General features: G+C 36.7%; 1 protein-coding gene across 1 annotated transcript in view; it reads right to left on the reverse strand.

The window, feature by feature from the left end:
- The window catches only part of FBXL17 (F-box and leucine rich repeat protein 17), a 478,538-nt gene that overhangs the window by 324,741 nt on the left and 139,019 nt on the right, over positions 1–14,778 (reverse strand). Inside the window, exon 5 of the mRNA XM_030869915.2 lies at positions 10,775–10,882. Coding sequence (XP_030725775.1) covers positions 10,775–10,882 — 108 coding nt within the window. The remainder of the gene's footprint in view (positions 1–10,774; positions 10,883–14,778) is intronic.

A 14,778-nucleotide genomic window follows, 5' to 3' on the forward strand; every position in this document is an offset into this window, starting at 1 on the left:
AAAATAAACAGATGTACTGACATGATAGTATGTTACTTGTTGCGGAGCACAGGCTCCCGACGCACAGGCTCAGCGGCCATGGCTCACAGGCCCAGCCGCTCCGCAGCATGTGGGATATTCCCGGATCAGGCACGAACCCGTGTCCCCTGCATCGGCAGGCAGACTCTCAACCACTGCGTCACCAGGGAAGCCCAGCATGTTACTTTTTACTTGTCAGTCAAAACCATCCAAGATATAACTTAAATTAACTGGTAACTAATAATCGATAACTCAAATAACTAGTTCACGGCAATTATTTAGTCAAATATTTTTCTTTACATTTGCCTCTGTGAATTGACATTATACATTACAGCACTGAGAAACATTTAAATTTTACTCTTTCTAGGGTCATGTATAAAACCTATTCTTTGGGCTTCCCTGGTGGCACAGTGGTTGAGAGTCCGCCTGCCGATGCAGGGGACACGGGTTCGTGCCCCGGTCCGGGAAGATCCCACATGCCACAGAGCGGCTGGGCCCATGAGCCATCGCCGCTGAGCCTGCGTGTCCGGAGCCTGTGCTCCGCAACAGGAGAGGCCACAGCAGTGAGAGGCCCGCGTACCACCAAAAAAACTAAAACAAAAAAAACCCTATTCTTTTATAATTAAGCACCTAGCCCTCTATCCTATTCTTGGGAATCACCACAGCCTTGTAGCTTCATTATTCCTAATTACCACATAGCTAGCTTCCTCTACCTCTCTAGTTATAGCTTTTCTAGATCCAAGACCAAAGTATGGCTAGAGAGTGTCTAAGGAATGGTCAAGTCTAATTTAAATGTTATAGTATGTGCAATTCTCTGCTTTGTGCTTGATCCCCATTGTTACAAGACTTTCTAAGGGGAAATAAATATCAGTTATATTCTCTTAGATGTGCTCTCACATAAGAAACCCTGAATGACGCAAAAAGGAATACGTATTAGGATCTAATCAGGAAAACAGAAACCACCATAAGCATTTATTAAATTACACAAAGGGAATTTCATTAAGGAAAGTGGTTATTCTGATGAAGTAGAAGGTGAGAAGACAAACTGGAGAGACTAATGTAAGCCACAGATTTAGCAGCAGCAGGAGGCCACAAACACCCTAAGGCTAGGGAGACAGAAAGAAGACTCAGTGTTCATGGCCACAGGCCTGGTCTTCCAATACAAGCTGGAGCTGCAGGAGGTCTGTCCAGGGCTGGAACCATGGAGATGAAGCTGTTGCCAGAAATGTTACCTGAGACAGACAGGGAGGTTGAGAAATACCAGACTGTCTCCCTCCCTTTGCCTTCCTGCCTCCCACTAAATGCAGCCTGCAGGGGGAAGCCTCCTATGATATATAAGAGCATGCTTAGAGAGAAGAAAGGATGTGAGGGCAAACAGACCTAGGACCAGCACAAAGCAAAAGGAAAGAAAGGGGAAGGGGGAGCCAGATTCCAAAATGAAAAGAAGTAGTCAATCTAATGAGAGTTCATTATCACAACCCAGAAAAAGGAAGAACTGCCAGAGCATTCCCCACACCTTGTCTGAGAAACCCAGGGTGCTAATAAACTTCTTCTCCTTTGAGCTAGATGAAAGCTGTAAAAGTATCCTGAGCTGCTTTCTGCTTTCTCAGGCACAGGGGTATTGCTTCATTTTTAAAGATCAAAAATTGATAGCCAATTGCATGTTGAAAAGTACCTCTGATCAAACATAATAACCAAGCATTTCCACTAATGAATATAACAGAGAAAGTTCCAGTGGGCACCTTTTTTCTTGGAAAAAAATGTTGATGGCCAATCATCCCACTGGGATACAATCAATTGAAAGGAAGTCTACTGTAGGGGAAGCAGCTATGTTCCTGATGGTTTTGTAAGTACACTGTGATCAACAGCTTTTGTGTAAATACCTGTGATACCTCTGGGCTGGAGAGCAAACATACGAAGAGCTCAACTGCCTTTAGTCAGTAGACGCTATGGGACTCTATTATTGGGCCAGTGTGCCAGGAGAAGAGGGAGCTCACAACCAAACTCTATTCCAAAAATTATTATGGAAAATAATGAGTAATATTATGTAGACCCAAATTCTGGTTAAATACTGAGGTTCCAAGATAAAATTTTAGAACTCACCTCTGCTGTTACATAGATAACTTTTGACTAATAGAGAGTTACCATGGAAATGAATTCCCTGTTTTCAAAGAATGTGACTCCAATAAAGATGCAACATAATTTTTCTTCCCCTCAGTATTCAGGAGCCCCTTAGGCCATCGTTATAAACACTGCACAATGTTAAACAAAATTGTAAAGAAAAATCTGATAATTTGGATTCTCTATGGTTAATGATTGGCACAGTGTGGGCATGTACTGTGTTTGTGTATAAATGAATATATAATATGTACATATGCAAGCATTTCCCTGTGGCTAACAGGACCTGCCCAGGGGCAGTGAAAATAGTGTTTAAATAAGACAGTTGAATTAGTTGATAATAAAACACCGTTAAATATTTTATAAATGTTCAAAACTATTAAGTGAATATAACTGTCAATGTTTTAATCAGTTGAATATGTTTTCAAATTAATTGGACTCTAACTCTGTAATTCTCAGTAACTGTTTATTTTAAATTAATAAATGATAACTGAATCACTTTGCTGTACACTTGAAACTAACACATTGTAAATTAACTTTACTTCAATAAAAAAATTAATTAATAAATGAGATCTGCTTACTTTCTTTCCCTCAGTAGTATATCTCCTCATTAAGTTTCATTATAACGTATTCTCATTAAGCCCCAGATCTGGTTTCTCTAATTCAGGTAGTCTATTCTGTCAATTTAGAGATGTGACCCCATCCGTGCCTGATATAACTATGCATTTATGTATAAACCACAAGATTGAATGAAGCAGATTCACACTGATCCTTAAATAAAATTTCTGTTACAACACAGTGTGAATGAGTCTGAAAGCCAAAAAGAGCTTGAAAGCAGTGTCTCCTAATATCTTTCTTGGATAAAGACTGACCTCATGTGTTAGAGACCAGATAAATAAAGTTGAAATCCTTTTTTACAAGAATACTGGCAACGAAAACCATAATTTACGAACAAGTGTGTGATAAAAATTCAAGGAGTGAACTGAGGATAACATAAGCAAAGTAAAATAATATTTAAAGTATAAAGCCAAGATCCAGGAAAAGCCCTTTCAAAAAAGATACCCAGCTTTCCTCATTTTGTATTTATATATTTATAGTAGAGCCTGAAGTGACCATTTTATCAAAGGATAGATGCAACAAAGAAATTCATTTGTTCATTTTACTCTGTTAGGACTTTCACAAACTGAGTCATTTGAAAGATGAATTCATTTATTTTACTAGTGTCACATTGATACATCTTGCTGCTGTAGTTGCGGAAATGAAAATGTAGCACAAATATACATTACAACTAGAGTAGGAGTAATAGAGTTGTAAAATATAAAAAGAGTAGCCTCACTGAATAGATACTACTGACTTAACAGAATGAAAAAAAATGTGATAAATTGCCACAGCTTACGTAGACACTGCCTATACTAATTTAGAAAAATAAAAATCAAAGTCACTAATTTGTGCAATAACAGTAAGGTACTACATACCTCACACTGGTCAGAATGGCCATCGTTAAGAAGTCTACAAAGAACAAATGTTGGAGAGGGTGTGGAGAAAAGGGGACCCTCCTACACTGTTGGTGGGAATGTAAATTAGTACAACCACTATGGAGAACAGTATAGAGGTTCCTTAAAAAACTAAAAGTAGAGGTGCCATATGATCCAGCAATCCCACTCTTGGGCATATATCTGGACAAAAATGTAATTCAAAAAGATACATGCATCCTTATGTTCATAGCAGCACTATTCACAATAGCCAAGACTTGGAAACAACCTAAATGTCCAACAACAGATGAATGGATAAAGAAGATGTGGTATATAGCTACAATGGAATATTACTCAGCCATAAAAAAGAATGAAATAATGCCATTTGCAGCAACATGGATGGACCTAGAGATTATCATACTAAGTAAGTCAGAAAGAGAAGGATAAATACCATATGATATCACTTATAGATGGAATCTAAAATATGACACAAATGAACTTCTATGAAACAGAAACAGAATCACAGACATAGAGAAGAGACTTGTGGTTGCCAAGGGGGAGGTGGGGTGGGGAAGGGAAGGATTGGGAGTTTGGGGTTAGCAGATGCAAACTAATTATACATAGAATGGATCAACAACAAGGTCCTACTGTATAGCACACAGAACTATATTCAATATTGTGATAAACCATAATGGAAATGAATATTTACAAAAAAGAATGTATATATATGTAAAACTGAATCACTTTGCTGTTCAGCAGAAATTAATGCAACAATGTAAATCCACTATATTTCTATAAAAAAATGAAAAAATAAGGTACAAAAGTGTATTCCTCTGATTCAGTATATTGCTATGGTAGGAATTTTTTTAATGATTTTATTTAAAATATTATTTTAGTTGTTCAGTGTATTAAAGGGGAAAAAACAAAACAAAACCATGAAGAGCAGACAAACAGTTTTTAATCTTAACATTCAGCCTTGGCACTCAGGTAGAAAGAAGGGTCATAAAGTTTTTAACTAAGATTTATTTTCATGAAAATTATTTTTCATTTTTATTTTAATAAAAGAATATGAATGGATTAGGACTAAAGAGTTATAAGAAGCTTTTACACATAATGACGAATATTTTTCTAATTAATTAATTTATTTATATATATTATTTTTCAAATGCTGCTTTAGTATGTGCCAAGCACTCTTCCTCTAAAACCTGAGAGATAGGTAGATGTTATTATTATCCTCATTTTACAGATGAGAAAACTGAGGCTAAGAGATTAGGTGATTTGCCCTAGGTCATACAATAGCAGTCATCCTATTAGCTTTGATGACAGCAGTAAGCAGTTTGCTCTCCGTTGTGAACTTCAAAGAAAAAATCTATTAATGGATCACACCAGGCCTAGAGAATCACCGCCTAAATTCTGAACACTTGATTTTTGGCTCAACTCTTAACTCCCGGAAAGCTAAAAAGAACCAAACGCACAGTCATCCTACAAATACCTCTTCAGAGTCCTCACTGGTCATACTCACTAGGGAATATTTCAGAGCTGAATGAACTTAAGAACACACACTTGCCACATCTTAAAATATCACTCAAGTACCTATAATTAATCAGAAACAAATGAAATGATAATCTACAACTTAACAGCTAAAACAACCCTAAAGTAGCAAAATAATATGTTCTGCCTTTAGAATAAGACATTCTAAACTGATCTGTTGTTTGGAAATTTGAAAGAAAGAAAGTTCATCTTTCATTTCTAGTCTCTGAATAAACATGAAAACGAAGATGAAAATTGAGTTAGCTGCATGAATGAACATTCTTTCACTTACTTATGTTAAATTGACTGAAAAAAATCAATTTTGTTTTTCTTTAGAAAATATTTCATATTTTCAGCCATAAGCACTTTTAAAATATGTGTTTTTAAAAAAGTTCTTTAATATGATATGGTCCAAGAAAATATCTGAACTTTGGGCATTTTTTTAGCTGTTACCTTCAAAAAAAAACACCTCTATTTAAAAACAAAAACAAACATACCCATATCTGACACATCCTAAGAATTCAGTTCATGTTTATAAACTGAAAAACTGAAGCAACAATAAGATCTAAGGTACCACCAGAATTAATATCATTAATTAAGATATCATCAGAATTATATCATTAATTAATAAACACAACTTTTAAATTTATCAACAATCTTAAGTTATGACAAATATAAATTTTTATATAGCATATAATGAAAATGAACATTTTGTCAAAAATTCTTCACCATCATCCTTAATAGTCATATAACATAGCATCTTCCTGACTACTGGTAGAAATCATTTGAACTGATCTAAGTCAATTCACAATGGATCTGTGGCATTAAACTCATGAACCCACGGCATTTCTGAGGTTTGCACTCCAACTATACATAAAAATAATGTGTCACTTTGACATTTCAGATTCCATTGGCTTATCTGTTCAACTGATTTAAAATTAATATTATATATTAATGTATATGATTATTAATTATTATCCTGAGCATTTTCCATGGTATTATGCATTCTCAAAAAGCATGCTATTGAATAGTATGATTTTATCATGTTATATTAATAGCAACATATTTAACCCCTTAAAAGCTTTTTTATTATTATGGAAATTTTCAAATATAAGTAATGAGAATAATATAATGAACCGCCATGTCCTATAGCCCAGCTCAATTATCTATATTTTGCCATTTTTGTCTCCTTTAGTGGCCTAGCCACTTTTTTTCTTTTTATCCCTTTGTAATATTTTAATGCAAATCCCTAACATTGTGTCATTTCACTAGTAAATACTCAAGTATGTATCTCTTACTGATAAAGTTTTTAAAATATATCAGATATTTGGTAGAATTCACCAATGAAGCAATCTAGGCACAGAGTACCATTGGAGGGAAGGTTTTTAACAACAGACGTAATTTCTTTAAGAGATATAGAGGTATTCAAGTAATCTATTTCTTCTTCAGTGAGCTTTGGAAGTTTGCATCTTTCAAATAAATTTTCCATTTCATCTAACTTGTTGAATTTAGAGGCATAAAGATGTCCATAATATTCGCTTGTTATCCTTTTAATATCTGGAGAATCTGTAGCTATGTTACTCCTCTGAGTCATGGTACTGGCAATTTCTCTCTCTCTCTCTTTTAAGTAGTCTCAATAGAGATTTATTGAGTTTATCAAAGAACCAACCTTTAATTTCATTAATTTTCTCTTTTTTTTGTTTTCCATTTCATTGATATCCACTTTGATCTTTATAATTTCCTTTCCTCTGCTTACTTTGAGTTTAATTTGCTTTTCTTTTTTCAAGTTTCATAAGGCAGAAGCTAAGGTCGTTGATTAGAGACCTTTTTTTTATACAGGTGTTTGGTGGTATTTAAAGTAAATACTTTAGTAGCATCACACTAAATCTGATGTGTTGTGTTTTCATCCTCATTCAGTTCAAAATACTTTCTAATTTCTCTTTTTTTTTTTTTTTTTTTTACGGTACGCGGGCCTCTCACTGTTGTGGTCTCTCCAGTTGTGGAGCACAGGCTCCGGACGCGCAGGCTCAGCAGCCACGGCTCGCGGGCCCAGCCGCTCCGCGGCATGTGGGATCTTCCCGGACCGGGGCACGAACCCACGTCCCCTGCATCGGCAGGCAGACTCTCAACAACTGCGCCACCAGGGAAGCCCTCTAATTTCTCTTTTGATTTCTTCTTTACTCATGGGTTATTTAGGACTGGATGAGCAAGGAAGGGAGAGCATACTCCAATCTCTGGGGTTTTCTGTGCAAGTTCTCTCCACTCTGGTACTCTGTCCTCTGAATTCTGGCTATTCTGGTCTCCCTGGACTTTTGGTTCTGTCTCAACTCAGATAGTCTGCTGAGTTTTGCCTGGGTTATCCCTCTCTGTGCTACAAGCTGTAAACTCTTCCAACATATTAGACGAAGGCAAGCATAGGGCTTCTCTTGTTTGTTTCTTAGATCTCAGGGATCACGGTCCTTGGTTGTCTGATATCCAGTGTCTTGAAGACCATTGTTTCATATATTTTGTCAGTTTTTCTAGGTTGTTTCAGGGAAGAGAGTAAATCTGGTCCCCACTACTCCATCTTAACTGGAAGAAGAAATCCAGTTCTGTTTTGTTTTTTTTTATAGATCATTGTAAACTCATGACTTTTATACATTTGTTTTAATCCATTTCAGCCATTTTCCTTTTTGATGCTCAACGTATCCCAGCTTAGGCCAGTGAGAGGCACTTCATGTTGGCTTTTGGGTCCTTTGACATGTTCCTATTAGTCCTTAATGTGGCAAATGATATTTAGGCACTACAGTCTAGTCACTAGGGGTTAACTATACATTTGCATTTGCTGAACTTGTTTTTGAAAAGTGGGAAGGAGAGCAAAAGTACAAGATAGAAATATTTTACATTTATAAATAGGTACATGGCAGTGAAAAGAACACACCTGTGTTGGAGGAAGCTCAATTCTGCCGGATACAAGTCATTAACATTCTCAACTGTTAGAGACCTCAAAAGTTCTTATCATTGCTTCCAAACCCACTCTGGTAAAGCTGACTTTATCTTCTCCACCTGTGGGCATTCAGTCTTGGCTACTTCTGGACTCTCATTTACATAGTCACAGCAGCTTAGAAGGAAGGCCGCTTACTTCAATATTGCTTGATATTAGCAGAATCTATCTGAAGACTAAGGGTGTGTCATCAATAAATAGAGTCCAGCCAAGACTGAGAGCATCAAAGTAAAATTAAGTCCACGAGACCACAGTAATAGAATATCAATATTCTTCCATTTATTCCCAATCTTCTGTCTTCTTGCCCTTGATTTAACAATCTAAGATGTCACAAATCCCCAATTTTCCCTTCTAACTTACTAAAGACTTGACATTCCTTAGTTTCAGTGACAGCCACTCACAGTCCCGTCCAGGCCAATGACTCAAATTCAGAGATTTGTCTGGCTGTAAGAAACTCTAGAGATAGATCACCTAATACAGGCACATCTCTTCATAGGAGGAAACTAAGGCACAGGGATTTTGTGGCACCTGCTTCTAGTAGCAAACTTAGAGCCAGAGACTTAGTAAAGTAACTTGGAGAGATTTTCTAAATCATATAAAATTAAATGTATTTATACCAGTAACTCTCAACACTCTGCATCTCATATCTCCCTAATCATTTATTTAAGAATTACATACCATGTTGATAATAAATTATTTAGAGCTATATACCATGATTATAATAAGGGTAACACAACTTTCTAGGAACATTTATATATTTACAAACATTTTGTGAATGTAAATTACATTTTGTATAATGTCTTAGTAGAAAAATACTGTCAGAATGCAAATATTTTAACAAAAAAGCTTTTATTTTATTAAAACTTGAGTTCTACCTTTGGTTTTCAAGAGATAAGATAACCAAAATAGCTTCGCAAAAGTTATACATGTTTAAAATGCTATCTTGCCTTTACCCGAATCCATGAAACTAAGCAATATTATGCCACAAACCAGTCTTCTCATCAAAACAAATACTGTGCTGAGCAAGAAAGATGCTCCTAAAACGCTGTGGACCAGCTTTGATATGAATCCAGTAGGTTCTGACTGCTAACAGGCCAAAACACCAATCCTGGTATATAATCTTCACAATAATCTTCTCAGCAAATTAAGCCTTCCAAAGCTGACATTTGCTATCGCTACTATTTTGTCGAAGAAAATAATTCTGATCTTTTAAGTACCAGTGTACAATAATTTTTGGCCATCTCAAAATGCTCAGGGAAGCACTTACTGATCTAATAAGTCTTGTTTTGTCTTTAATGAGTACAATTTCAAGTGATCGTAAAAAGCCCACATACGGTCATTATAACCCTTGTTGTGAACAAGCTGTTCATCCAAAGGCATTTTTACTCTACACCATAAACAGCATTAGATGTGACGAGAAAAATACTCATCTACCAAAATGTTCAGGCCAAGGTTATAGAAAATGAATAAAAAATTATGGTTACATATGGTCTTGGTTACACTGAGATGTTTTGATAGAGCAATAAGAGAGAATAACGCGCCTGTCCTCTCTGCTGGCTTTAGGTTCTGATCCTCAAAATATAATTAAAGCTGATCAGTCATTTAAGACACAGAACAACCACAGGCTCTGTTTCAGATACACTAGACTAGAACAGTGATTTGATTTTCTTTTCAAAGTTTGCTCTGATTTTCCAGCAATTTAGATATTGTAGCACCTATTTTAATAATAGTAGCTAAAGTTTGCTTAGCACTTACTGTGGTTTCGATACTGAGGCAAGCATCTTGCATATATTACTTCAATTAATTCCCTGAAAAATAATTTGCTCACTTAGGTAATAAATGGCAGAGCCAAGATTCAAACAGGAGCTGACAACAGAGCCCAGACTCCTATCCACTGGGCCTTATTGCCATTGTTCTAGGTAACTCGTAAACATTTTCTCTTTTCCTAGGAAGAAAGAAAAACATTATATCCTGCTAAGCTGTAAGCTTGAAGAGACCTGACAAATTTCAGATAATACACAAGTAAATTTTATAGTAACCAGTTTTCTAAAGCATGTATATAAGATTAGCTCCTAATTATTTTAGAACTCTGAAAAACAGCAGAGATGACACATTGAAAGGGAGAGATTACAAAGGAACTGGTATTTTCATTATTGCTAAAATATGAGACTTCATATATTTGGTATACAAGTAAACTCTCTGAACTATAAAGTTAATTTTTGACATACATTTGCTTCTCTTTTCACGTTACATACTCAGCTTAATCATATGCACTGACCATATTCACTTCTTAAAAGCCAAATGCTCTGAAGATCTAATGATATGTGACCAGTGAACACTTTCATCAAAATATCTTCTAACACAATACATTAACATCTCAATATGTTTTGTCATATATATCAGTTTCTTTAATGTATATATTTCATAGTCATTAGCAAATGAAAAAGCAAAAAAGTTTCTTGTTTAAATGAATGTACCATTTCAGAAAAGATAGATTTTGTATTGTTGCCTTAAAGTGATTTTAATTTTACCAAACACTACTTACACGTCTATAATGGTCTGAGTAGTCCTCATTCAAGTACGTATAACATTGCTAGGGCACTGATATGAATGATACTCGGAAAAACTAAGGAGACGTAGCCACGGTTCCTACCTTGGTTAGATGAATGACTCCTTTAGAAGTAACTGAACAACCCATGAAGCCAACGTACTGAAGTTCAGGACAGTGCTCAGCAAATGCTTTCACCGATTGATCTGTCACCTAGGGAAGAGACATGAAGAAAGTCAAGGTGGCATTACAGTGAGTGAATTTAAGGATTTGGCTACTGCAAATTCCCTCTGCCTTACCTTGCATCATTAATATTTCCCTTTCCAATGGATCATTTGAATCCATATACAGACATGCTGCAATATGTCCTGTGGTTTTTTTTTTTAAATCCTCCCTCAACCCCACATCCCTTTCTATCACCCCATGTTTGTTTACTTCTTCACAGAAAATGTCTCAGAGATGTCAACACTATCTACCTCCACTTCTTCGCATCTCTCTCAATAGATATGTACATATTTTATCGACATACACTTCACAAACTACAAAATTCACCCCTTCAAAAGGAACAGTTCAAGTGGTTTTTAGCATATTCACAAGTTGTACAACCATCACCAATATCTAATTCCAGAAGATGTTCCTTACCCCAGGAAGAAACACCATGCCCGTTAGCAGTCACTCCCCTATTCCAACTCCAGCCTCCAGCCCCTGGCAACTTTCTGTCACTATGAATTTGCCTAGTCTGGACATCTTTTATAACTGAAATTGTACAATTGCTTCCTAAAGTGCAACAATGGTCTCTTTATAAGGTTTCTCCCTGCAAGTGTTTCTTCCAAGAAATCTGGTTTTGCCCCTCACTGCTTCAGATTCCTCAGATTTGGATGGTGTGATGGTTAATTTTATGTGTCACCCTGACTACACCACGAGGCACCCAGATATTTGATTAAACATTATTCTGGGTATGTCTGAGGGTGTTTCTGGATGAGACTAACATTTAAAACAGTAGACTGTGTAAAGCAGATTGCTCTCCCCAAGGTGACCACTCAACCTTAGTCACATCCAATCCGTTGACGGTCTGAATGGAACAAAAAGGTTGAGTGAAGGAAAATTTGCTCGCTCTCTCTCTCTTTCTCTCTCTCTGCCTTGTCTTCAAGTTGAGACACCAGTTTCCTACCCTTAGACTCAAACTTGGACTGGAACTTATATCATCGGCTCTCCTGGTTCCTATGCATTCACACTCAGACTAGAAGTACACCATCAGCTTTCCTTGGTCTCCAGATTGCCGATTTGGGGACTTCTCAGCCTCCATAGTTACATGAGCCAATTCCTTACAATAATCTCTTTTACAAACACACACACACACACACACCTCATACTAATTCCAATTCTCTGAAGAACCTTACCTAATGTAATACATATTAGAATCCCCTGAGGAGTTTAGTAAAATCTCAGAGCCAAAAGGGGTGTGGCCCAAGGATCTGTATTTTTAACAAGCCCCTAAGAGACTCTTAGGGATGTGAAAACTTGAGGCCCCAGAGCTGCAAAGAAGTTACACTGACAGCTTTTGGCATTTCTACATGGCCCTGCTTTAAACAAAGGGCAGACTGAAATTCCTTTTTTGTCTCCCTCAACCTCCAAAAACTTTCCATGTATAAAATTATCTTCTTATAATTGTGCTAACATTTTCTTCACTGTTCCACAAAGTTGTAGCTTATTAAAGAAGGTCCAAATATTCTCTATCATAGGCTTAATTTCAGATTCACTTTCCTCACAGTCAAGATGAAATCAACAAGTTAAACACCACTGTTAGTTTTTCAAACAGCAGTGACTTGCATCTCCTTTGCATTAAATTTAATATGGGTGACTCTTACTTTGTATCTTCCTTATCTATTCTGAATAGATATTGGAAAATAAACGTATGTGGGTAGCATTAATTCTGAAACAACCCAAGAACATTTTCCTAAAACAATGAAACCAACAGCATCCATGGTACGTCTGATAAAAGATTAATTCTGCCCTCAAAAGTAAAGTATGCTTCAGCAGATTAAGAGTAAGGGTGCCATTGATAAATTAAAAATGGGCCTTCCTGACACTCAGCTTTCTAGAAACATTATGTTAACAAAGAATATTTAAGGCACTAAAACTGCCTGAAGCTTTAGTGAAAACAAACTTCTATTAAAAAGTGGGGTGGGCGGGGAAGATCAGAGAGAACAAAGGTTAAATAACTATGGCCATTTGGTTAAATAACCCTGCCTAACCTCACTCTAACATCAGGCCTCTCCTAGGTCCATCTTCAAAAGGGGGAAGAGGAATTCAGATAAGGATTAAGGACACAAGAAAGCTCAAGTCCAAGGTGTTAGAGCTTTCAGAGAGAAGAAAAAAAGGTATTAACATGTGCTTGGTGGGTCTTTCTCTTTCAGCTCAAGGAATCAGAAAAAGAGAGCTCGGAGGAGCCTCCAGCATCAACAGAGTCCTATAAGCCAAACAAGACCAGAGCAAGTCCTTGGAGTACAGAAACACTCTTGGTAGGCTTAGATGTGTTTTAGGAGACTTAATAAAAGGCCTTAAACAGTTGTGCAACCAACACCAGGATCCAGTTGTAGAACACTTGCATCGTACCACCCCCAAAATTCCCTTTGTCCCTTATGCCCATATGTTCAATCACAGCTCCCACCGCTAGACAACCATGCTTTACACATCCATACCTGCCTTTTCTAGAAATTTCATATAGAGTGCTATCGTAAGTAGTCTTTTGTATCTAGCTCCTTTCACTAGTGTAATGTTTCTGAGATTCATCCTTGGTGTTACATGTATAAATAGTTGGCTCATTTTATTGCTGAGTAGAATTGCCCTGTAGGACTATACTACATTTTGTTTATCTGTTTACCAGTTGATAAACATTTTAATTGTTTCCAGTTTGGAGCTTTGATAAATAATGTTTCTGTGATCATTCACGTACAAGTCTTGGTATGGACATTATGTTTCATTTCTCTTGTGTAAATATCTAGGAGTGGAATTACTGAGTCATGTGATAAGTATAAGCTTAATTTTTTACACATTTTCAAAATCGGGTTGTTTTCTTCTTAAGTTGTAAGCGTTCTTTATATAACTTGAATACAAGTCCTTTATCAGATTCTTGTTTCACAAATATTTTCTTCCATTCTGTGCCTTGTCTTTTCATTTCCTTAATGGTGGTCTTAGCTCTAACATTTAGGTCTATGGTGCTCTTGGAGTTGATTTTTGTGAATAGTGTGAAGTAAGGTGAAAGGTTCTTTTTTTTTTTTTTGCATATGAATTGCCCCAGCGCTATTTGTTGAAAAGACACCTGTAACGGTTTGATTTTGAAGGATCTGACTTACTCACAGACTGTGGGAAAAGCAGGCAGAAGAAAAGAATTCGTATGCAAAGAGATATGTGGCTCAGGATTTGGAAAGTAGTATCGGAAAATCAGGGGGGAATGAGATCAGCTTGCAAAGCAGATTTTGATCTTTTAGTCAAAGCTGTGATGGAGATAAAGAGGACGATGAACCTCAGATTCAATAGTGTCATCTCTTCACATGACAGACGTAGAGAAGACCGTCTCCTTAAGCTGGCATTCTAAAAGCCAGCCTATACTTTTATAGCGGCATGGAAAGCATGCAAGTGCATTTAGTGTTACAAGGTGGAAAAGCCCTGGTGATAGGGAATGTCTATTGTGCCTTCAGAGTCACAAGAACCGTGAAAAGCCTCAATAATATAAACACACACAAAGATTCCTGTAGAGCTTCCATTTGTGAACCTTAAGGGGGCCTTCTCTAGTTGCTAAACCCTAAGCAAATGAAAACCAGAAACACAGGGGGCAGAGGGAAAAAGAAAATGTTAGTTCTCATAAGCTCTTGAAAGCTGCACTCAGAAATCCTTTGAGGGTGGTTTCTTGGGAGATCAAATGTGGCTACAAGAGAGAAACCTCTCCAGGAGGTAGAAACAATAGGCCTAGAAAATTCTAAAACGGGGCAAATGTAATAGCCACTGTGTTAGAAGTGTTCATACATGACTAAACTATTCTGGGCTAGAAGAAAGAGAAAGAACAGAAGGTGAGCAGTACAGGGTCACTAATTTTGCTTGGACAGTTA

Source organism: Globicephala melas, chromosome 3 (assembly GCF_963455315.2).
Source record: "Globicephala melas chromosome 3, mGloMel1.2, whole genome shotgun sequence".
NCBI lineage: Eukaryota > Metazoa > Chordata > Mammalia > Artiodactyla > Delphinidae > Globicephala > Globicephala melas.